Source organism: Falco punctatus (assembly GCF_963210335.1).
Source record: "Falco punctatus genome assembly, chromosome: 3".
Classification (NCBI taxonomy): domain Eukaryota; kingdom Metazoa; phylum Chordata; class Aves; order Falconiformes; family Falconidae; genus Falco; species Falco punctatus.
In genome coordinates, this window is record NC_137582.1 from 81,432,150 (window position 1) to 81,456,912 (window position 24,763).

General features: G+C 35.2%; 1 protein-coding gene across 2 annotated transcripts in view; it reads right to left on the bottom strand.

Annotated features, from left to right (window-relative positions):
• Positions 1–24,763, bottom strand: part of ABCA13 (ATP binding cassette subfamily A member 13) — a 218,324-nt gene that overhangs the window by 54,128 nt on the left and 139,433 nt on the right. For both annotated transcript variants that reach the window (XM_080379025.1, XM_080379026.1), the window contains exons 47-54: positions 21,614–21,722; positions 11,995–12,049; positions 11,221–11,398; positions 7,741–7,856; positions 3,782–3,938; positions 2,577–2,830; positions 2,098–2,290; positions 649–758 (exon numbers count right to left, since the gene is read on the bottom strand). In XM_080379025.1, coding sequence (XP_080235151.1) covers positions 649–758; positions 2,098–2,290; positions 2,577–2,830; positions 3,782–3,938; positions 7,741–7,856; positions 11,221–11,398; positions 11,995–12,049; positions 21,614–21,722 — 1,172 coding nt within the window. The remainder of the gene's footprint in view (positions 1–648; positions 759–2,097; positions 2,291–2,576; positions 2,831–3,781; positions 3,939–7,740; positions 7,857–11,220; positions 11,399–11,994; positions 12,050–21,613; positions 21,723–24,763) is intronic.

The window sequence follows — 24,763 nt, forward strand, 5'->3', positions numbered from 1 at the left end:
TTTGAAGTTTCAAAATTGTTAACTAGTCCAGAATACATTTATATATACACATATACATTTTACTTTGGCCTGACTAAAAAATAACTTTACTTCCAATTTTTGTGGGAAAAATGCTAAATGTTGGTTACATTTAACCCCAAAAGTCCATTATTCATTTATCACTCTTTAATATCACCAACGCTACCTCCTATCCTAACTACATAGCATATCGACCAAGTATTTAATTAATGACTCTGAAGGACACAAGTTTCAGAAAACATTTTGAAATTATCTACTTGAAACACTGCTCATCAGCCTAAGCCTGAAAACTTTTCAGTTCACCAGCAGTATGGGGGATAAATATCCATGCATCTGGACATACTGTATGTTAAGATTCTTGTTACAATTTCAAACAGACTGTATGCTAAGGCTTCCTAGAGCCTACTATTTTTTCTACCAGACAAGTTTATTCTCAATTAACAGAGCTGTCAGAACTAAATAATACTAAAATGCTTTCCTGCAGAGACATAACAGCAATAAAGCAATATACATTTGAAAGGGAACAAAACAGGTCCTTAGAGTACAGTATAAAGGACTGAAGACATGCTGTGTCTTTGATCATTGGCATTATCAATTAGTACTATTCTGATCAAACCCTGTGTTATTTACCCTGTAGGAGTCCTGATAACAGCACGTCCTGCCGATGGGATGATATCACCAGTCAGCATCTTAAATGTTGTGCTTTTCCCAGCTCCATTTGTTCCCAGGAGTCCAAAGCACTAACAGAGATCAAAAACAAAGGAGCAAAAGTGATCTATCTGCTATGCTGAAAGAAGTAAGTAATATTAGTTCTTCAATAGTTTCTCACCTTTTTGTATTTTCTATCATATGTCTGTAAGATACTGCATATGAATATATTGTATGTGCAAATTCCCTTTCCAATTGAAAATCAGTTTTCAAAAAAACCCATGATTTTAATATTTTTATTACCCCATAATTCCTAAAAGTGACTTATTTAGGATTCTAGCTCTTCACTTAAAACCCTGCCCAGTAACTAAATGCATTGTCTTTCCACATTATTAGTAAATACTAGATTTGAACCTGAGGATCTCAAGTTCTAATTTAGAGCCCTGTACGAGTCCATAGAGTAAATATTTCTCGGTTTCTCCTGAGCTGCTTTACTCTGTACAAGCAGAGTAACACCAAAGAGCCAAGACACATGCTGACTCTGAATGGTTATTTCAGGCCCCAAGCTGCGATGAATATGTGTTTAAGCTAGGACAAGATTCATAGTAAGTCTACGTATAGCACTTTAAAACTTTCAAAATACTTGTTTCATGATCTTTCTTATTGATAAATAGCTTTTAATCAGCAATAACATCCTCCTGGTTATCCCAGTTACCCAACAACTGATCTATAACTGGCAGGATGTCACTGGACCTGCGCTGTCATTCACCAGTTTCTTACATCTTCCAGTCTGCTATTATGAACGAAGAAAAGTCTTTTCCTTATGAGTATTTTTGAAACGAGTATCTGCAATTCGCAAAAACATCAAAATAATTTTTAAAAAGCCCAAACAAAATCAAATAAATGCTGTTCTGAAATCTTTAGAAGTACCACATTCAGTGCTAAATTTCACTTTATTAAAATAGTGAATATTAATATATTTATATATATATATATAAAATTAAAATATTAAAATATATATATACTGTGATGATTTCAGCATGGGAACTACAAGTTTGCCTTCATGATAATTTTAGGATTCAGTCCACAGTTTACAACTGAGCTAGATATTCCCTGCTTTCTCTTTGGACATTGAACTACTATGCTACCTACTTGTTTTTTATGTTAGCCTGTAAAGCAGTAACTTGGTAAGGATAAGCAAGAAAAAAAAGTTAGACTGATGAATTTGTAACCCAAAAAATAAGTGAACACTTGCTTCTTAAACACCATCAGACTTTCTGCTTTTACCCAGTTATTGATTTTTGGAAATTACTGCAATTGAAATTGTTATGCTGCTATCTACAGATCTTTGATTGTAGACATCTTGAGTATGTCTGAACAATTGTTCAGAAAGAAGTGTTATTTTCTGAATGGAAAAAAAGACCTCTTTACCTCTCCCCTCTGTATTCCCAAGCTTATGCTTTCCACAGCTGTGTTCTTCTTACTGAAGCCTCCATAACTCTTCCTGAGGTTGTACAGAAGAAGAACATCATTACCAGTTCTTCCACCAAAGAGACGCTGTCGCTCCATTTCTACATCAACATCTTCTGAAGGGCTGACTATGCTGTTAATTGAGCACTGGCCCCTAAAACAGAAGATCATAACAAATGACATATGGCAAATTGGACATTGCTGAACTCTGGATAACTGTTTTATTTCCCTGATTGCAATCCCTTAAATCCTGGTGATCAGGTCTCACAGAATCCAAGGAAAACAGCCACTACTTGGGTTTTTTTTCTGCAGTTTCCACTAATTTAGGTACATCATGTTACCAGAAGCATTTATCTTCAGGTTTTCAAAGGTGTTCACCATTCTTTTTCTTTAAAAATGAGTTCAGTGTCCACTATGGCAGAATACAAATGGTAACACACCTTGATTTCTGGAGGAGGTCCCACTGAAGAAAAAGCCGTAAAAGTAGAAGTAGTGTTCCCTGCAGGGCCATTTCCACAAAAATCCAGCCCAGGAAATTCATCTCAAAGGGGCTCACATATGAATCTATTCCAAAGTTGCTGGTCAGGTCAAACTTGATTTGGTTGTATGAAAGTTCTATTAAACCCTGGCCTAAGCAGAATTGTGGGAATATGATGAATGCCCATTTGAGGATATTGTAGATGCTCTGAAAACTCTGTATTAAGATTAACCAAGGGGGGGAAGGGGGGGGGGGGGGGGGGGGGGAACAGGAAAATAAATTAAATTATTTTTCTCCAACAGCATAATAAGCACACTTACAAAGCTGGATACAGCATTTAAATCTTACTCCAGGTGAACTGATTTCAGAGGAGTGTATTGTGCACTATTTTGGGGCAGAGTTCATCTCTTACTGGATTTTAGATGGCCTAATGGCCATGGGATTCTAATTTTAGTTGAGGTTCACAGACAGTAATGAAATATATGTGTCCATAATCATTCTGTTTTCTTAAAATTATTAAAATTTGAATGCTATAAATTCTGAATCACCAACTTAAATGCAAGTCAATAACAAATCTGCCTCCAGACTTGAGTGACATGTGATCCAGATTTGACTTCAAACATCAGGTTTTTGACCTGGTACAAACATAGATATTCATACACATTCTGGATCTCCTCTCCGTTAAGTTGGTTAATTATCATTATGACTAACGAAAATTACATACATAGAATGAGTACACATATTACTATTCATACAGTGCATTACAAATCCTAGGAATATGAAGTTTATCCCTTATGTCAATATTATTCAAACACATTTTACAATGCATATAATCTATTCAATGGACCAGAACAGCTCCCATTATGTGCCAATTACAACTTAATGGTCTGGAAAATGTCAAGGTTTCAATTAACGCTGTTTTTCTATCATTACAGCACATATTTTATTTTTTTTTTTTAATAAACAGGTTAAAATTCAAGATGGTAACAAACATAGTATACACTAAAACAGAAAAATAATGAATATTTTAAACCATTTTTTTTCTGCTGGAAAAAATCTTGTCTGTGCATATGTATAAACATACAATATATATACACAAACATATACACGCATGTACATCTGTGCATATATCTTACAAGTAATGTAAAGCAAAGGTTTTACACTGACCTGCACCTTGGAAATTATAGCTAACAAACGAGGTAACAGAGTCACCAGCATAGTACACAGGCCAAACACAAAATTTAAGGAGATGTAAGAAATGAAAGCTACATCTGAACTTGAGAAGAATCTGGATACAAGATACATCCATGGCAAAGTTGCATATCTGAAATTTCAAAGAAACAAAATTATCACAAATAAGTTATGTTTTCACCTCACAAAAAAAAATAGATATCATGCTAGCAAAAAACCAAGAGTATTTAATCCTTGTTTTTAAGACATGTAAACAACTCCTTTGACCCACTGAGAAAAGAGGACAAATGTGGGGTATGTTTTCTTTAACAAATTACCTTATAATTCTGTAGACGTACACATAGGTACTGGCATGTGATGCGAAGATATGGTCCATTTTTGCATATATCAACTGCATATATTTACTTTCACTGTTCCAGAAAGCTCACAACTCTAATTTCTGACTGATTGCAAAACCATGCATCCTAACAAGCCTCCTACACAGAGATCGAATTAAAACCAAATATTTGAACTTTAAATCATGGATGCTGAGCAGTCAGCTTTTCTTAGAGGCTTTCATAAATAAAGAAAAGAACCAAAAAGGAAGGAGAGAGTGAGCAAGCTGGGGTAGGGGGGTGGGGAGTGGGGAGTGGTAGTCAGGAGAAAAAAAGAAAAAAAGAAAAAAGAAGGAAAAAACACATGAATTCCTGAACTGGAAGTGATATTTGTACTGGTGATATCAGAGAAAAGAAATTTGCCAGACATCATGTTAGCATTGTTATTAACTAAAAGAGGTTATCAGTTAGCAGAGCAGTAGCCACCAAAAATGATTGCATAGTTACTTCATAGCATAATGATGGTAAGACAGCATGTTTGTGGCTACATCATTTTCAATGCAAATCTTTAAAGGAAGAGGGAAGGCACACTTCATTTTTGCAAGTCAAATGATGGCTATCCAAAATGGAGCAGTCATATTTTTCATAAAGAGTACGATATTTCTAGCCAGACTAAAAAAATGTTCAGGCAATTTGCTGAGCATGAATGTCATGTAAAGGAAATTTATTTTCCATTCAACATAGTGCAAGACATATCTATCAAGCAAACAGTATACAGACAGCTGGAGCATAAGTATCAGCATACAACCATCCCATGATGGTTCTTATATGTATGGTTGTATATATAAACACTTCTTGTATAGCATTAATATGTGTATATATAATTGCTTTAATAGAGAACTCAATGCAAGAGCAACTAGCCAAAAATCTGAGTTCATTTAATTGCATTAAACAGTAGTTCAGATTATGAGCCATAAAAGTTCATTTTAAATTCAGTGTTGTGTACCTTACAGATGAGCTTCTTTCATCTATAGAATCCTTTATCTTATGAAACAAGCTTTCAAATCCTGTTGTGAATAGTGATATTATCTTCAGTTTACAGGAAGTTAAAGGTTAAATGACTTAATGTTTGGGTCTCAAATGAAGATTGTAAGTATTCACCATCATACTACACTTCTCAGCATTCTCTGCTAGTCTTAATCACACCATCTTTACTTCTCTTCATGCACACACCAAAATCACTGTTCTAAGATCTGCTCTGAATAACAACCCTGTAAATACGAGACAAGTCCATCCTTGGAAACAGCTCAGGAAAGAGACATGATTTAGAGTGCTGTTACTCTGCTGTAAATGAAAGCAAAATTTGATTTGTTTGCTTATGGCTGCTAAAAAATGAGTAAGACTTTTGGAATACTAAAGATGTATGATGTTCAAACGCAGCCTTCAAAGTAGCTGCCAGTCAGGCCTACCTTTCTATCCTAATTCTTTCTTTTCCTTCAGCTTCAGCTGTAATTTGTTATTTTGTATGTATCAAAGATAGAACATTTTGGACAAAAGTGCTTAAGCAGTTGCAGCATAAAACACTTCTATCAGCTAGAAGAGGAAAAAATGCAGTTTAGTTAAGAGATCTGCAATTTATGAGAGTGTCCTTGGGACATGGTAAGCTTAGTTAGACTTAGCTTAGACTGACAGTTATTGTACCTTTAATACATGTTAATACACATTGAATACACAGACTTTCTTCTTAAAAATCACTATAATATCTGTTATGTCAGCGAAAGCTGAACAGCTCAAGAGGGATTATGCTGAGATGATTAAACTGCATCTGCAGCCAACACATTTTTTTTTTGAAGACAGTGCAGGTTTTCAGTCAATGCTTGTTTCTTCTGAAATACCCAGACTCTAACTCAACATTTTGGTTAAAATAGTGCCAGCATAACTCTTAGCACCTGGGATTCAGCAGTATGCTGTGGGCAGGACTAAAACCCGTAGCACACCGCAGAAAACAAGTAATGACCTCAGCAGACATACAAATATGTACTGTATGGTTCATTTGCTACTTGACTAAGGTATCTATAGATGCCTATTCTTACACTAGGGTCACAGCAACTGGATTGCAAGAAGAATTCGACAATTGTAATAAAAAAAAACAAACAAACCAGGGATAAGATTTAGTAGTGTAAAGCCTTTGCACTAAGACTGATGGAATCCGTGCCTTTAACTTAAAGGAATCAATTGGTAGTAGAGCAGAAGAAAGGAGGAAGAAGATGAGAGTGACACAGAGAGAAGTATGAACTTCGGATATTTCATCTGAATTATTTACAAGATCCTGGCATCATGACCTCTAGGATATTACGTACTAATCTGGCCACTCATGCCTAGGAAAGATGAGCTCAAACTGGAGTTATAGGGAAAAATGATTAATAGAATTATTCCAGGGAATGGGAAGGCCATTTTACAAGATAGTACTTGACTTGTTTGGGCTTGAAAAAGATGTTTGATGAGGGAAAATTATGAAGTACAGTTCCAAATATAATTAGGCTGGAATTTCAAAGAATACATCCAGCTATGGAGATACCAAAACAGTTTTCCAAAACAGGGGTTGCTGGAGGCATGACACCTTGAAAACAGTTTCAAGATTAAATACAGTGTGTGGGGGGTTTAAAGTGTTTATCTGAGATTCTTGCTGCAATAATAGAACATGTTCTGATCTTGCAGAAAGTCCTTTCTACTGTCCATCTCTGTCATTCTCTCATAGAGCAATTATATTTCATTATCTAAACATCTGTCTTCCAAGACATGTAATCCCCCCTAAAAAAGAGCAACAGTTTGCTTGAGATAAGGAAGAAACTTCCCAGAATGCTTATCCTGTAACTATTCAGCATTTCTCACATCACCTGGGACTGCTAATAGGAAGAGTTTAAGGAACAGAACAGACAGACCATTAGTTTGATTGAGCCCAGGGCTAAACAGCCCTATTTCTATAGCAAAATTGCTCTTCTGTTTAACCAGTTATTTTAACTTTTTATAACTGTTTTTCTCATGCGAAACTAAGCAAGAGGGTGATATGTGAGGACTTCTCTTTCTCACAGTACTATTTGGAGACAAATCTCCAACCAGCCCAGTACTCCACATTGGACAGACTTCTCATTTGAAATATAAATTCCTGGCTATGTATTTCTGTCTTTCTAGAAACTGGGTAGAACTGTAATAAAAGACAGACACTTCTTACATTCTTGATGATATTCTACACAGCTAAACACTGAAATTCTGACCTGGCTATGTTATTATTCCCTCATTTTCTGGAAGATAACATACAATCAATTTCTAACAGCAAATTATTGTTACACAGACTGAATATTTTCTAAGACATTTCCAGTCTTTTCCTCCACCCATCCACCCTTTTTTTTTTTTAATGTGTAAGCAACTGTACCTCCACCTTCCACGTCAAACTTTCCAACTCATGTTTCAGCCTGTTTTCTCACTATCTTTTACTGAATCATAATCATTTCCAAAGGAAGAAACTCATGCATCCAGCAGCAGGTGCAAACAGAGTCTAAAGATTTCTGGGTTTTTTTTCTTACAAGCTATAATTCCATAGTACCATTTCCAATCACATACCCAAAGAGTATCAGCAGGAGAAGAGTGGCTGCCAAGTTCTTTCGGCAAGTGAAGGCTGATAGCTGGAAGGCACTAATAACACCAACACACAGGGTGACTGGAACCATGTAAAACAGCTAGAAACAGAAGAAAAAAGGCACTTAGCAAGTGAGCATCTCTTACTGGTCTTACTTAATTAGCATAGAAGGACTCTACAAATTAACTTTCCCATATTTGCAACATAATTACACTATAAATTAGGAAGAATTAGGCAGAAGAGCTCTGAGATTTCATAGTCCATACTTGCTGTGCAACTGTCCCTCTTACACATACACATGAAACAGCCTGACAAAATAAAATCCGACTACAGAATATTCCCCTTAATTCCATTTCTATCGACCTTTCCAATAGATCCATTTAACAAGCTAACTCTTCCAGATAATGAGTCCGTATGGGACTATTGCTCCAGAACATCAAATTATACTGCGAATACAGAGTCTTCGATTCAGAAATAACAGTTTCACTGATTGGTGTTTCAGTCATAGGAGAATAGCAAGGATACAATTTAAAAAGAGACTTTAATGAAAGACCATGTGTGCTGATGAAGCAAATGACAACTTTTAATGGGAACAGACATAGTATTTAGAAGAGTTATAGCCATTAGGCAACAGGGAAAGCAGTTTCTCTGTTTAGTCTTTTGACATAATAGTAACCAAATGCTTAAGGGGGAAGGATGTGATTGGTACAGGGGATTCATATCCAAGTATTCAAGAGAAGGGTTCTGCTTGCAACTAGCAGTGGCAAGATGTGAAAATCTATGCTCAGTTCCATCCTCAGTGTCTGCCTGTTCTGTGCATTGAAGCTGAGCTCGTTAGGGCAGTGACTGCCTCCATTTCTGCTTATGTAATAATTAACTTTATCCTAATATAACAGATTTTGATAAGCAACTGCAATTGAGGCAACATATCAAGATCTAGCTAAATACATTCTTACTGTTAAAACTGGGTTTTCTTAGTGAAGTACAATGCAAACCTGTTCAAAATTAACGGCAACGGGAAGACAGACATTTTTTTAAGAGAAGGGTAATGGAGTCAAATGTGGACACATCTTTTTCACAGTGTACTTTATTCAGTACCATATACATGTATCACACCCTACACAAATATCATACCATACCACTCCACAGATTTAAGTTTCAGTTATTCTGGAGCTGTTTAAGAAATATGGTAGAGAAGTCAAAAATCATCTGAGTCCCAGTATGTTTCAACAGACCTGGGACTTTTTTCTAGAAATAAATAACCTGAAACATTAAATTATATTAGAAATCTTACCTGAATTTACAGTGTGTTATAAAGTTGGGCACACACAAATAAAATAACCTTAATTTTGCCCCTCTAGTGAAACAAGCTTAATCTGAACAAAACATCTCTATTTGTCATGAAATTTTCTTAGCATTTATACATTTTCCATTTGTTGAAAATAGTAAAGAATACCATCCATTTGTATAAATACAGTAAGAACTGCATGATTCTCATGAGAGCAATTTTATAAATCAAATACTTCTGCAGGTCTAGTAAAGATTATGCTACCAATAATACAGGACACAGCCTGTAACACTTAAAATATGTAGAGAGATTTTGAATTTGACAGTTCATATATTCATGTGTTCAGTGTCCCTAAATGATCTGCTGCACAATTAGCATTTAAAGCAGTGTCTGTTCTTTCCCAGATCATGATTGATCATGCAGTACTGTGCTGAATTTGTGAGAACATTTTGAAAGGAAGAGATTGGCAGAAAATAATGAGGAGTTGACTTTGCTACACAAGGAGAAACTGAATGATGAAGGACTGACGTTTTAACCAAGCCCTTATCTGACACGGCAGAAAAAGGGAATACAAAGATTGACTGGCCAGGTAGACAATGTTTGGAGAAATGTGCTTTTACTTCAAGCTTGCTCAAGTGTGAAAATCTTGATTTCAAGCATGGGTGAGTGAAGCTCTAATGTGTCAGATTTAGAATATCTGAATGAGAACAGAGAGTGTTCCAAAAATCTCTGCTCATCACCAACCTAGTTCATGTTTGTGTAGCCTATGCTACATCCCAGCCCTTCCTTCCATGACTCAGTGTATTAAGCAAGGTGTGGAAAGTTTATATTCCCTCTCTGGGAACAGGAATCCTTTTACTTTTGAATAACCTAACTGACTCCAGTTGTTCGCTATTGTCTCTGAAATCAATTTCCCAATCCAGAACACCTTCTTTGAGAAGTGAACTACCAACAAACATCACCCTAGTTCTTTAAAAATAGCAACTCTATCCCTTTCCCAGAAGTAGATGACCTAATCTCAAAACCCCACCAAACACTCAACTAATACTATATCAAACATCATCACAAGTGAATTATGAAAAAGCCTGTCAGTAAGGGACATCTATTTCTGCCTTATATGTGTATATGTATATTCACATACCACATGCATACATATATATAATGAAGACATTTTTAATTTTAGTTTTTAAAAAGTCACCTTTGAAAAGATGTTTGAGGATAAATTGTGGAATTCATGCCCCATTACACAGCTGATGAAAAATCAGTGACTGGGGACTAGCAATGACGTGAGAAAGTTAATTCTATTTCCTAACCTTTGCTTATTTGCCCGAACAGAAATCAACTTCTCAGGCTTGAAGAAGGTAAACAAAATTCCTATTTTATTTAACTATGTTGGCCTAAATCCCACTTGCCAAAGTAAGGTCTCAGTGGCATTTCTGTCTTTACTTTTAATTAAAAGGGGAAAATTTAGGGAAAAAATAATACATTTTGTCGTATTTTCAAAAAATAAGATTTTCAGATTTGTTAATGAACTACATGCAGCAATACTATTTGTAATGCTAACAATAGTAAAATTTACTTTGTGTGAGAAAAATAAATGTTCAGGACCGAGACTTCACCTATTTCTTATCTAGGTCTTTCTGTCTATGTGAATTCATAAACAATATTTTCCTACTGTCTGTCTTGCCAGGAAGAAAAGGTTTCAGATATGAGTATCTCTCATATTGCCCACCAACAGACAACATAATTATGCCTTTAAAGTAGCTGACTAGTACCTTCAGATTTCTCCCATAATCTGAAAGATTTTGCCAGTGGCAACTCAAAGCACAGAAACTCCTGCTATCAACTACTGTGTGGAAGATTCTCTCTGTCTAGGCTGATTAGCCAGCTTCCTTTTATTCATAAAACAGCATAGGCACCTAAAGCTATCATATGCTCTACTTTACAATTCAACTTTGGAAAATGAAGAACGCAATCCCTGCCTTAAAGAATTTCATCTGACAGTATTAAAGTAGGAATGGTGTCCCAAAGCTAATTAACATGACATCCAAGAGCTGTTGCTCTGCACAATTCAAATCTTATTCATGTATCTTGTGACCATATCTCCTTTTACTCATTTATGACAAACCAGTTAAAAATTTACACCTAAACGCATGCTGCCCCACAAGATACATACCATATCACAGCAGAAGTTAGCAAGCCAGTAAGTTTTGTAACCCAGGCCTGTGATGTGCTGCAAGCGCTTTGTGCCAGATACTCTGTCTTTCACTATGGCACTTCCAATGGATGCGGTAAGGATAGAGAAACCCAGCATGATACACAGTGCTACCCCACACTGACGAACATTCTCCATTCTAGGACACAAAGCAAAATTGCTTAATGAAAACACAATGGGGAAAAAGAACTATCAAACCCAATCATTTTCAAGGCCAACTTCTTACCAAAACAACACTAGACATTAGGACTTTAATCCTGTTTGCAAACACTGTGTTTGTATGCTGTCAACATCTAATTAGAAAACAGGAGCAAGATGATGTCTTAAGTTACAAAACTGTACATGAGTTACAGAACAACACATGTGTTTGTCTTTTTCACTTTGTCTGAATAGTAAAGTGAAGCTTTTGCAAATATTTGCCCCTCTAGAAAAAATTAAGTTAATAACTTGACAATCATTTTAGGCAGTTAACCTGTTTGAAAATATCATGACCTGTTCAAACTCTAAAGCAAAGTCAGCATTAATTCAGTATTTTTCTCTACAAAATAATGCAACTATATCTGGTATAAACAGCAGATGACACAAAAACACCAGACTAGAGAAAATGGTTCACTCAGTGGAATTGAATTGCATCAAGTCACAACATCTATTGCATGCAACATACATGCTTACTGAATTAATAATTTAAATTGTCTGCTCATTACAGCGGCTATGTGTTTTAAATGGTTTGCTCACATTTTGTCCTCGTCCAGCAACGCTCCTCCATATGGTTGGCTGTAGAGTGTGATCCCTGTGAAAAGAAAAATAAATTATGAAATAGTAAATGCTACATCAGGACTTCAAGTTCTAGAGCACACTGTTGAGCCCTTATTACAGAAGATGAATGAAAAGGCTAAATATTTAATAAGTAATAGGAAAAGGTCAACCACCGAGCTACCAAAACAAATACTGCCTCCTGTTGAGTGATTTCCAGATCTGGATCCATTAAAAAAAAAAAAATCAAATATAATGAATAAACATTAGTAATAGCTGTTTATCTGCATTCTGAACTGCACAAATGGTTCAACAATGTTGTATATTGCTGCAGGATCTACAGCACAGGAGAGACCAAATACAAAGCCTAAAGTAGAAATTGTCCATATACCTAATCTTCTGGAGTGGGCTAGGTTGTTATCAAAATTTATATACTTGGTATTTTATGATTGCTAAAAACATTTACAGATTGCTTATGTTTGGCAGTGAAAAACTGTTTAGCTAAGTTCACCAAAAAGAGGCACAAAAAAAGAAGGGGGGGGGGGGGGGGGGGGCGGGCGGGGGGGGATGTGGTGGTGTAGTGTGTGCAAAACTTTGTCACTGCAAAAGTTGCTGCCCAACTGGTCATGGTGATGCTCCTGACTTATTTCTGCAGGTGCACCTGGCAGGTGTGCCAGCTGTTAGTATAATACCAACTGAAAATTCTTGCAGTGAGATCAAACAAGCACTATTTTACTAGAGTATCTAAATAAATCTATCCTGTTCCCAATTTAAAAAATGATAGTAAAAAAATCCATCCTAACAGCAATTATAATCTTCCAAGTATCTTTGGTGAAGAAATAAATTTTTGGTAGCCTTAGATGAGATGGACTCTTCAGGGTGCCACTTAATTGAACACACTTTGTCATATTTTGTTAGAGTCCAGCTGCATAAAGATAAAAATTGTCTTCGTTCTAGTAACAGGTGCAATCTGACCCAGTATAACTATAAATTTATTTTTCCTTCATTTTTTCATTCTTTATCTTCAAGAAAAAGTAATCTAAAAATGATTAAGTCACTGTGCAATAAAAAGCTGACCAACAGAGGATGATAATTAACTCACACACAAAACTAGTACAAGGTAATGATTTTTCAAACATGGTTAAAAGCTATACACTGAAGCCCAGTGGTAGTTAACAAATCAAAAGAAGATTCAAGTCGATAAAGTTTTGATTCATCCCTAGTAGATACATGTGATATTTGCAGAAGTCTTTCATGTCATTTGCCTAGAGGGACTGTTTAAAGTTTTCCTTTGGTTTCCTTTTACACCATTAATTTTTTAAACAATAGCTGCTATTTGTCCTGAAGCTAAAACTGTCATATCAAAGAAAATTATTTTTTCCCACTGGAACCAGTATTAGCCAAAATTCCATTTATCTAAAGTAAAAGTAGCATGACAGAAAAAAAGCTTCATTCCCAGAATTTTTTTCTAAGATTTTTCCAGTAGTTGAATAAATGTATGCATATTAGAAGAACAAATGTCTTTACTTCATATATATGTAGGATTACTGTTGAATCAGAACTTAGTAGCCAAAAATAGAATTAAATCAGATTTTTACTTACAGACAAACTGAAACCAATGTGAATTTATTTTCAGATCTTGTTAGGAAAAGAGAAAAAAAAATCTGATTTTCAAACTTAATGTAATTATAGTGGAGGAAAGCTTTTGGAAAATGGGAATCCTGATAATTTCAGAAGCACTAAAACACAAAGTTAACAGCATTCAATGTGCTACTTATACTCAGTAGTTGTCAGATAAATTGGCAAAGGGCAGAAAGATGTCTTCCAGGTCTCCTTCTTTTTGGCCCATGAGCCAAGTTCTAGTTATACTGGATCTTCCCGCAATTGTCAAGGTTTTTCTCCATGGTCAAAACTTTGGATGTTCTAACCAAGCTGTCCTCCACCAAGCTTCAGATGACAGAAATCCTACAGTAAAATTGCTCCAGTTCAAGGGGCAGCATTTTTAGAGATTGCAAATCTGAAAATACTGCCCATAATCAAGAAATGCCAAGACATGGAGACCTACAGGTCCTACTGATTCACACGCCTTTTCCCAGAATTGTGAGACAGGTAAACCTATCATGTGGACTGTGCTAGCAAATTACTGCCCATAATGTGTCCAGAACTGGGGCAGTTTGTCAGGAATACAGGAAGGTTCTCCACTATATTCCCTGAATTAATCCAGGCCAATCTGAATCATATCCCATTGCTCTACTGCTACCAGCTATTTACTGTATCCACTGAGAAGAACATGCACTAGCAAAACCAGAGCTATGAATTCATGCTTGTGCAATTTCCTGTGCAAGTGACTGCATGCTCATAAACATAGATTTGCCCATTTGTATGTTTTGAGAATGTAGTCGATGAATTTTATAGAAGATCATCTGTACTGCTGGAACTTTTCAAAAAGACCCATGGGCAATTAATGAAACATGCAAAATATAACAAAGACAAAAATGACACCAAATATGTTACAAGGAATAACTTCTGCTCAGGAATATTTAATATGTTTGGAAACAATCGCTTTCCTGAAATCACCATGGCCCGTCCCTACTAAGTGTACAGATCCCAAGAGGAAACTAGCCAAACTTTCAGGTTACTGCATTGCTATTAAACAAAAGCGTACAGTAGTTGACTGTGCTCCATACACAGAAATACACTGCTAAAACTCTCTAGCACAGAATAGAAAAAGACTGTGAAAGACAGATAATTGCTGGGGAAAATAAAAAAAAACCAAACATGCCATTAAATAGCAAAATTCTCCTTGCAGTCTTATATCATACAATACTATCAAAAAAATTGCACTGAATTAATTTCCTTCACTGGAAGAGTCCCAAAAAGTAATTACTCTTCTTAAAAGTAGCAACTATTATCTACAGTCACTTTCCATTCAAACTGTGTAGATGAAACAAAGAATTGCATTTTTGAAAATTTACACACACAAATGAGATTCAATTTCCCAGGATTGCTGAGTTACAATTAACCAAAGTATGACCGTGTTGAGTTCTATGTTAGAATTCAAAAATATAGCAATGTATACATGTAAATTAAATATAATAATTTGCTTTTCATTCTTTTTTTTAAAATTTTCAGTTAGTCTAGAGCATGAAGGTCTTCTGCATTTGCTACATATTTTAGTATAATGATTTCTTCCCTCGACCACATTGTCCAAAATTAGATGTTGAATTTATATAAAGCCAACAAAATGGCTATTAATTCCATAGAAAAAAAGTTCCCTTGAACCTAATGAGTAGTAAATTATAAACTATCTTCCAATAGCAAAATAAGCCAACATTGATTCATGCTATCTGCTGGTATATGTATTTTTTAATAAAGAAAATTTCCATGTACTTTTATAATCTATTCCTTCCTAAATTCCTCCTAACCACCTAGACTATCTTTTTTTGCATGTATCTTTGTCCCAATACAGCTCTTAACATGATGTAAAATGTATTTATTCTTTCTTGCCTTTATATGCTTTCTTTCTATAGAAAGCTGCTATAATGATGCTCAATAAGTTGAAAACTAACCACCTTTGAGGACTTAAAATAGAAACCATAAATGACAGATAAACCAAGAAGTTCTAAATGACAAAGCTCCTATTAAGTAGATTTATGGTGTTTATGGAAGGATTTCATTGCAAACTGTGTGTGAACAGCCTTCAAGACAAATTTTAACAAATCAGTATTCACGAGGCAAAAAACAAGACAGGCAATATCAACAAATGTGATATGATTCAGCTCTAGCTCTGCTCCTTTTCATAAATTTCTCAGTATGGAATTATTTCTTCCACATCTACAGATTACCATTACGTTCTCCTGACTTAATCACAGCCAGAATTTTCCCAATTGTCCTAAAACATCTTCTGTCTATGTCATTGGCATGGAGTTGTTCACATTATTTTTATAGTGACAATTTAGGTTTCTTTATGGGCACAGTTGACAAATTGTGATAGCCACCAATTCCAACCTTTCCAAAGCCCTGCATAAGCAATTCAAGAACAGAAAAAGCTGTGACCATGGAGATCCTCATACTGTATCAGGGGGTTAATGCTGTAAGCAGAGAGTAAGTGAACACCAGCAATCCAAGACTTTCTTAGACCTTTTAACCTTCTCCAATATAAAGATGAACTTGAGAAATTAAAAACATTATTTCCCCAATTAGAGTGGGTTGAAGAAGAAGCCATCTCAAAGAAACACAACTGTATAATTGATACATATGTGCAGGTATCGTTCTGAAAAGGAATGAAGCCAGATCCCAACAGAGTAAGTTGTTTTGGTAATATATTTTCTTAGCTGGTTTTCAGCTAAGAAACCAAGAAACTTATTCTTCTTTCTTTCCTCAGTAGTTTTTTCTACACCTAACTGCATTTTTTTTGGGGGGGGGTGGTGTTCTTTTTTCTTTCTTTTTCTTTTTTCTTTTCAATTATTTATTTTTTTAAATAAAAGGCTCAGCTGTTATCTCTTGTATTATTCAGTGAAAGACTTATCTTTACACAACAGAGAAACAAGGGCATTTTTACCACTCCTGCAAGCCACATTAGTAAGGAAAAAAGAGAAGGAAAGTGTTCAGAGCTTCACAATTTAACTATAAATTTCATTAATAACCCAGCTGGGGCCAGGGAAGGGGGGAAGTATGTACATTGGAAATGCCACTAAGAGCTCCATACTGCATGCTTAATAGTAGAAGAGGCAATAAACAATTAATTGTGCCCTCTTCAGCTTCTCCATGTTTTCCCCATAGAATTCTCCCTTCCAAGCTGAACAATTCTATTCCTTTTCTTACATTGCTCTGATTAAATTAATTTTAGATTCTACTATGCTAAAAAGGCATCCCTAACCTGGTGAAATAAATTCTTTATAAAATGTTATAAGCATTACAACATTCTCTAGAATAAAATACTACCAATTTCCATTCTGGATACGACAGTTGCCAGGGAAAAGGAAAACACATCCACACTATGACTTTTGAAATGAGCAGCATCCTGGCTGTAGTAGGAAAAATCCTGCCCTGTTGCCATTCAGGAGCTGCACAACTCAAGACACCTTTTCCTATACCAACATCTTACTATAACAGTCTGTAAATGGTACCTTCAGGAGCGCTCTAGATCTTCTATTTCAAATCTAAACCACCTGACTGTCAGAAAAGAAAGCCACATGCAATTTGGCATAGTCTTAGAGGCTTGGAATGTTTCCTTCCTGTAGGTTCTAAAGAACAAGAGCTACTGGTAGCCCAGGCCATCCTGTCTGAGTGCAACTTTCCACATAATCACATTACAGAATCTATGGGTTTGCAGTAAAAACGAGGACAGTGATATGAACCAAGCAGTACTTTTTCAGTATAGGGTGGAGAGATCTAGAAGAAAAAATCTCAAGGATCTTCAAGGTTGTATGCCATCACTGTAGGCTAATCGGAGCTGTCCTTAGGTATATTTTGTGGTTCTGTACTGTATTTTGGGTGTGCCTGAGCCTGTCTCTCGGCACTCCTTTGTAAACTGTCTCTTCTTTCTGTCATGTAGCATGCTGAGTCTTGAGTACACAGATCAATATGGATATGTGCTACTAATTCTAAATATCATAATTGTTACAGACTTGGATAAAGGACCAATCAGGTTCCTTTATTCCAGACATTTTATTTCAGATTAGAATAAAATAATATGTATAACAAAAATGGAGGTAGCATATATATACATACATGCTTTTTACAAGCTTGTCTTTGTGGCCATTTAAAATTTATTATGAGATTTCTGATTGTATAAAATGAGATATTACTATTTATGGGAAATTACAAGTGATACCTTATGGAGAATTTCACAGGCAGCACCCTCATTAATAATTTCTATTTTACTTTCCCTCCACTAACCAGAGGTTGAGGAGGTTCTTACTAAATGCCATTTCACAGTTTCCTTTGAAAAGAGGTTTAAATTTAGAATTTGCAAAGCAGTCAGGACATTCTACAGTCACTTTCCACCAAAACTCAGCTGAAAATGTGTCTCTTGATCCCTTCATCTCTCTTGAAGAACTAAATCTGAAATAAATGAGGATGCTATATGAATAATTACAATAAGCCCTAGCATGAAAGGTTTTTTAAAAAATCAGTGACCTCAGTAGAAGTCCTGCACCACACAAGGCCTTTCTATATTGATACATTTCTGTTCTTTGAGTATTGATGTAAGAAAATTTTTTTGACCACTATATTTTGCAGACATTATTATAGGTTACTAGCACTTTTTTTTTAAATTTTATTTTTTAATTATGTAGCCTTTCCTTAAGAGGAAGAGTTTTGACAAAAGTACATATTACCTTCTCTGTTGAATAGTGTTTCTCACTTCTTTTTTATTAACTTGTTCATTTTCATTAACTGTCACTGAATTTATGACCAACTAGAGAACAAAATGTATTTGATTTCCTTTCCAGTAAGACAGATGAGTTAGACTTTTTCCACAACAGAACCACAAACTTACAAGATTATGAAGCTAGAGGTGGCTATCCACATGGAGCTATTTTCACATAAGAAGTATTCCTGAACTGCTGTTCCAAAATAGATCGATCAGCTATGATAAACTGACATAAATCAATCTGGTTAACTTCTGTTGCTCTGTCTATTTACATGCACCTTCAGCTGGCACACACATTTTCTTCAACAACCATACTACTCTTTACATGAAAATTACAAGAAGTAAACATTGTAACTTTCCAAGCATCCTCACGGAGAAGTTTACTGATAATCCCATTATGGGGGTAAAAAAAGAGAAATCTCTCCACTTGCAAAGGAAGTATTTGAAGATCAGATTACACAATAATAAAAATGAAGTATTTTTGATCACTAAATAACTACCATTTCCTGCTCCTGCATGCTTAGGATGATCAAAAGTCAGTAACTTGGACTGACACAAAAAACTCCCCAATCATCAGTTTTTTGTCACTGTGTTTTGAACAGATACAAATCCCTCAGGATATAAATCAGCACAGGGTAGCAATGTCCTCTGTATTCTTGGGTATAACTTTCTTCAAACTCTCATACAAAATCCTAAGTCTGTATTCCCCGTACCCTCTGGACTGAAGAGAATACATTAGACAAAAGCATTTAGACTCCTTCTCAGCTCCTTATCACTAAATCCTATCACAAACTGGGACCAGTACTACTGATTTCCTATGAAAGTTAGTAGGACTGTCCCTGTGAGCGAAGCAGGTAGAACAAGGCACTGTCTGCAATGACTTCTCTCCTCCAGAGAACGTGGGAGAACTCCAGCTGGGTTCATGCTCAAGAAATACCCACAGGATATAACTGCTAAGTGACAGGGTTCCTCAGAATTTTATGACTGTTTAAATAAGCCGTTGACCTCTTTCAGGTTTGTTTCAATATCATAGTAGTTGCTGCTCTGTTTACATGCATGGTAACGCTCTGCCCTATTGAAGTATCATACAGTAAAGCAAGATGTATTTTTTGTGAAGTAAGGAAAGACTGTTCTCACACTGCCTTTTCAAGGGTCTGATTACTTTTAAGTTACTTAAAAGTAATACGGAAGCACCGGTTCTGTTGACAGAAAAAAGTCATCCTGTGCAAAAAACTATGGAATTAATGCAAGTCAGAATTACAAAGATACATTTCTGCAACATCCTAACAAGCTTCCTCAGAGCAATTTCCAACGATATTCTAGAACTGACCTTGCATATAAAGAGAGTTTGCAAAGGAGGGGGGGGTGGGGGGAATCAGAAAAATAGATTTCAGCGTTGGAACTCAGTATGTCATCTTCTGAGTGCTAATTTATACAAATGCATAGAACCATTTTAGTAAGAAAAGCACATAAATAGTTCTTCATCAGAGCAGTATCATTAAATGAGACCATTAAAAGTTAACTGAGCTTAAGTACCCTGTATAGCATTGTAAAACTGTTGTTTTTTTAAAAATAAAATATACATATGTATTTGTTTCTACACATACATACACATATAAATACATACAGATAGGTAAATAACTTCTCTTTCTAGGATTTCTTTGACAGGTTCCTCTGCATTTTGTCTCAAGAGTATGATCAAACCATCTTTACTGCACCTCTCCAATAGATACACACATAAATAAACTGCTTCCTAGTTCATAAAATCTATGTCTGCAGAGACTTAGCCAACATATTCTCCCAGAAGATTATATAATGAACCCATATTTGCATAGATGACAGCCCAAGACTTCAAATATTTATTAAGCATTGTTTTGCTTATTGTGTTTCTATGTTCATGCAGCAACATAAAACATAAATTTCCACAATCCTTGGTACAACTATAATTTTCTCCAGCTGTAATCTGGATGGCAAGGCCCCAGCTCTCCATGACAGATATAAAAGTAAGGGTACTTAAGCATTTAAGTTCCAGAATGGATTATCTAATGCTACAGAAAACAAGGTAGCATTAGTACTCTTCATGAAGTGCAGGGAAACGTGATTAAAAATTTATTTCTATTAAAAATTCTCATTAAAATACCTGATTTCATTTCATTCAAACTTGCTGCAGAAATACATTAACTTTGATTCATTCTCATAACTCATTTAGAAAAATAAACCCCTAGCTATCTTGAAAGCAAGGAATTATTCTTTTTTCATTAACATTCTAGAAACTTTTTTAATGGATTTCTATTTTCAGATACTCGGGATTCCTTCCCCTTTCTCAGTGATTTTCTGTCATTTTTTTCCTTCTTCATTACAAACATACTGAAAATCATTTTACCATTACAGACAATCATGTCACCTTTTCAGAAACTCTGGTCATAAGCTATTTTTCAGTTTCTCTAAACCAAACTAATTCCTCTTTAACAGAACCGTAAGAATGAAAAGAATTGGAATGAACAGAAGTTAGCCTGAACTATCAAGTCCAGATTTCAAACTAGGTTTCAACATCCTGAAATGTCACCTGTGTTGACAGCTGATTCTTTGGCTACAGTCTTTTTCTTTTTTTAAAGTCAGTTTGTAAAGTCCGTATTTTAACTAGTTCTTAGAAAGTTCTGGGATATTTAAATCAGATAATTCAGATGTTAAACATGCTAGTCTCTGTTTTGTTATGTACAATAGTAAGATATACCAGCCTTCCATGTTCCTTGAGTAACAGGATGCTATGGAATATCACATTGCAGTGTGAATTTACAGGATACTCCAGGTTTACCCTGGATATTTACATAAGGAGATAGAGTAAAATGACAAAGAAGTTATAAATCCATACTCTTTGTGCATTAATCATCCCATTTAAGCAAGCTCTAGCACAGCTTTCACAGGGATTAACATCCCAAATGTAGTAAACCAATTTATACTTACTCCACAGGAATGTCCTTTGTAAGAAACTCACAAGACATAATGAACCGTAAATTCAAATTTTAACTTGTGTACCACATTCTTCACACAAACAAACCTTCTGTTTAAATAAAAGTTCTACTTTCAAATCCTCCTAGGAAATGTGTTACCCTGCAATCCCACTTTATACTATGGAAAAATTTCACACTTAATATTGATTATTTTAGTTTATTTAAAAGCTACTTTTCAAAATACATGAAAAAAGACTTAAAGAAGGACTATTACCATACTGTCTCCAATCCACATTAGGAGGCAAATTCAGCCACAGAATGAAGTTATTGAGTTCATTTAAGTAGGATGGCAGTGAATGGAAACCTTTTTGATTGTACCACACCTAGAAGAGGGAATGAAAATTGTGAAGCAAAAATTAGTTCAATTGGAATGCTGATCTAAAAGCTCCCATACCCTTAAGAATCGCATAAAGGTATCTAATTCTCCTGTTATGACACCTATTTATAGAAGAAAGTCAAAAAAGCAGAGCAGAATCTGTTAATTTGTGCAGATCTTTCAACAGTTTGCAGCAGTTTGTTTACTACTGTTGGAGCTGTACACCTGTTAATTATTAAATTGAGTTTCTCTGATTTAATGGAACAGTGTCCCTTCCTCTACACACATTTGATTGAACAACTACAGGAAAAACAATGCAAAAATAATATATGCCAATTCAATTGAAAATAAAAGAAGATGAGTAAAACTAGTGTTACAAGAGGAGAGCACTATTGAAATTCCAAAAAAAATACTTGTCTAAACAATACCTGCAAGTGACATACAGTATAAAAAAACCCCAAAACCCCACAAACAGAATATCCCAGAAAATAGGGAAAGAAAGAATCAAGGAGGTACTGTTTACAAGATGAATATGAAACTATTCCATAAAGGACAAAGCTGTGCCTCCACCTTCAACAAGCAATCACGAGTAATTTGTTAGGGATGGAGGAAATTAATGCAGACAAATTTTAAGGCAGGCAAGGCAAGCCAGTCTTTCTGAGAAGCACAGGGAATCAATTCTGCCGTAACATATACTTTATCCTAAATCATGAAGAATCACCCTGACTTGATAAATATACTTAAAATTCACACTTCCATGTGCTAGGATCATTACTGGGAGACTGATACGTCTCAAAATGGAAAATACTGAGGTCTGAGTTTTGCTTTGCCTTTGAAAATCGATTCCATTTCTGTGCCTTATTACTGTTATTTATAGTGCCTTTGAACCCACATCATCCATACTGAAAACTAGGTCAAATTATTATGTATGTTTGTTTTGGGGTTTAGTGACATTTTTAAAGTAATCTCTGATTATTATTCATTCCTCACTCCATGTAACCTTTCGTATCCTCTTTTTGTTTATATAGTTGAAAAATTCTTAACCTTTCCAAATTATTCCAAGCTATTTGATAATCTGCTTTTAGTACATCTTGGGTGGATGCTGGGCAATTCTCATTTTGTGTCTGGATTCTGATTCATACTGCAAAGTGCACAAAGATTTATATAGGTCTTTCTTGCCTTAACAGTCCTTCTAGGACTTCAGTTATCTTAGATCCTTTCTAAAATTACCATCTATACAGTTACATCTTAGAAACTTCCTTAAAGATTCTTTTCCCCTCACTCAGATGCTGTTCTCATCTAGTATTCTTCGAAATGTATGTGCCTCTTCTTGATACTGGTGTAAATTTCCAGATATGTTTTTTTTATTTACTTGCAGAAATTTTTTTTGTTTTTCTTTCTTGTAGTATCCAGCTACAATCCTTACTTAAACACTGGTTCCAGATTTTGACTGTTTTTCCTGCCACATTTTTCTCTGTGTTTCCCAGTGAGATTGTCTAATCTTCAGTCCAAGTCCCCTGTCTTATTATTTTCCTGATTACCTACTTGTTAGAATCTCCACATTATACTGTTGTGAGGCAAAGTTTACAACACTCTTAACTGTACATTCCATTTTCTCCCATCATACTATATCATGCTTCCAAATACCACTCTGAGCTTCTATACCTCTCACCTTTGAACCTTCTTTGGCATAAGATCTGTTTAGTCCTTATTTAAAAAATAAGCAGCTGTTGTCTACCACTGCTTTTGCTTGCATTATCTTTCACATTTTGTACTCATCTTTATGTGGTCTTCACAACTGCTTGAAATCTCAACAGCATCTTATGTCCCCATGTTTAAAGAAAAGAAAAATATCAAATTGCAAACTCTTTATCTCTCTGCAAACTCATGTGCCACTAACTCCTTTGTTCTCCTCCAGTTCAGGTCCCATAAATTACTACAAAAACTAGATCCCCCATTCTTTAATCAACAAGACAGTTCTTAAAAAAAATGAAGTGAAATAAAACCTAAGTGTCCTGAGGAAAACTGCAAGTCTTTGCATTTCTGAATCTCCTGCACAAACGTCAACCAGAGCAAAGAAACATAAACAAGTCATAAAGGGTAACCAGACTTTTTCATACTCCCACATACCCATTTCTTATTCTATTTAAAAAAAAAAAATGGGCCAAATAGAAAGTTACACATACATAACGAAACTCCACTACAATTGTGCTCATTATATTGAAAAAAAAAGGAATTAAGAAAACAATAAAACAAAAATCTGATGACACTTTCTTATTTAATTGAAGTAGGGGAAAGGTCTCAAGTGTTCACAGAACACTTTAGAAATGTAATAATATGACCAATATTCAAACAAAATACAAAAAACCACAATAGGTCATTGTGTATAACAATACATTTCAATATCCCACACTTTAATTACAATTCTTTGTCCAAGCTACATTATGTAACTGAATCAAACCACCAGGAAATAACCAAACTGAAGCTGGAAATTTATTGTTTATAATCTGGAAAAAAGGCATTCGAAGCTGTTGATCAGTACATGCATTTAAGCTCATTTTTTCTGAAGTCTTGTGGCTTATTCTAAATTGATTGCAAAGGTTCCAGCTGAAATACATTTCATATTTCTTGTGTACCACACAGGTAGTTATTTACAGAGGGCACAAAAGAGGTGAGCAATGGAAAAATATATATAGATTAAGATGATTTGGTTTTATAGTCATTATTTTATCAACTTTCCCATGATTGTTAAAATTCCTTCCCAAGGAAAAACATGGCACCTCACCAAATTAGATATAAGTTCTATAACAAGGTGTTTTCCATTATTCTATACCATTTTTACCTGCCATTAATATTTCAGAGTAATGCTAGACTGACATCTATGGTCTATCAAAAAGAAAAAGGATCAGGAGGAGTAGAGAATCTCTAAGCATTGCTGGACCAGATTAATGATGAGAATCCAGAGAAAGGGTATTAGACTGGAGATATGTAAATTCCTCTGGACACTTATACTGTTACTGTACAGTAAAACCTCAAATCCCGACCGTG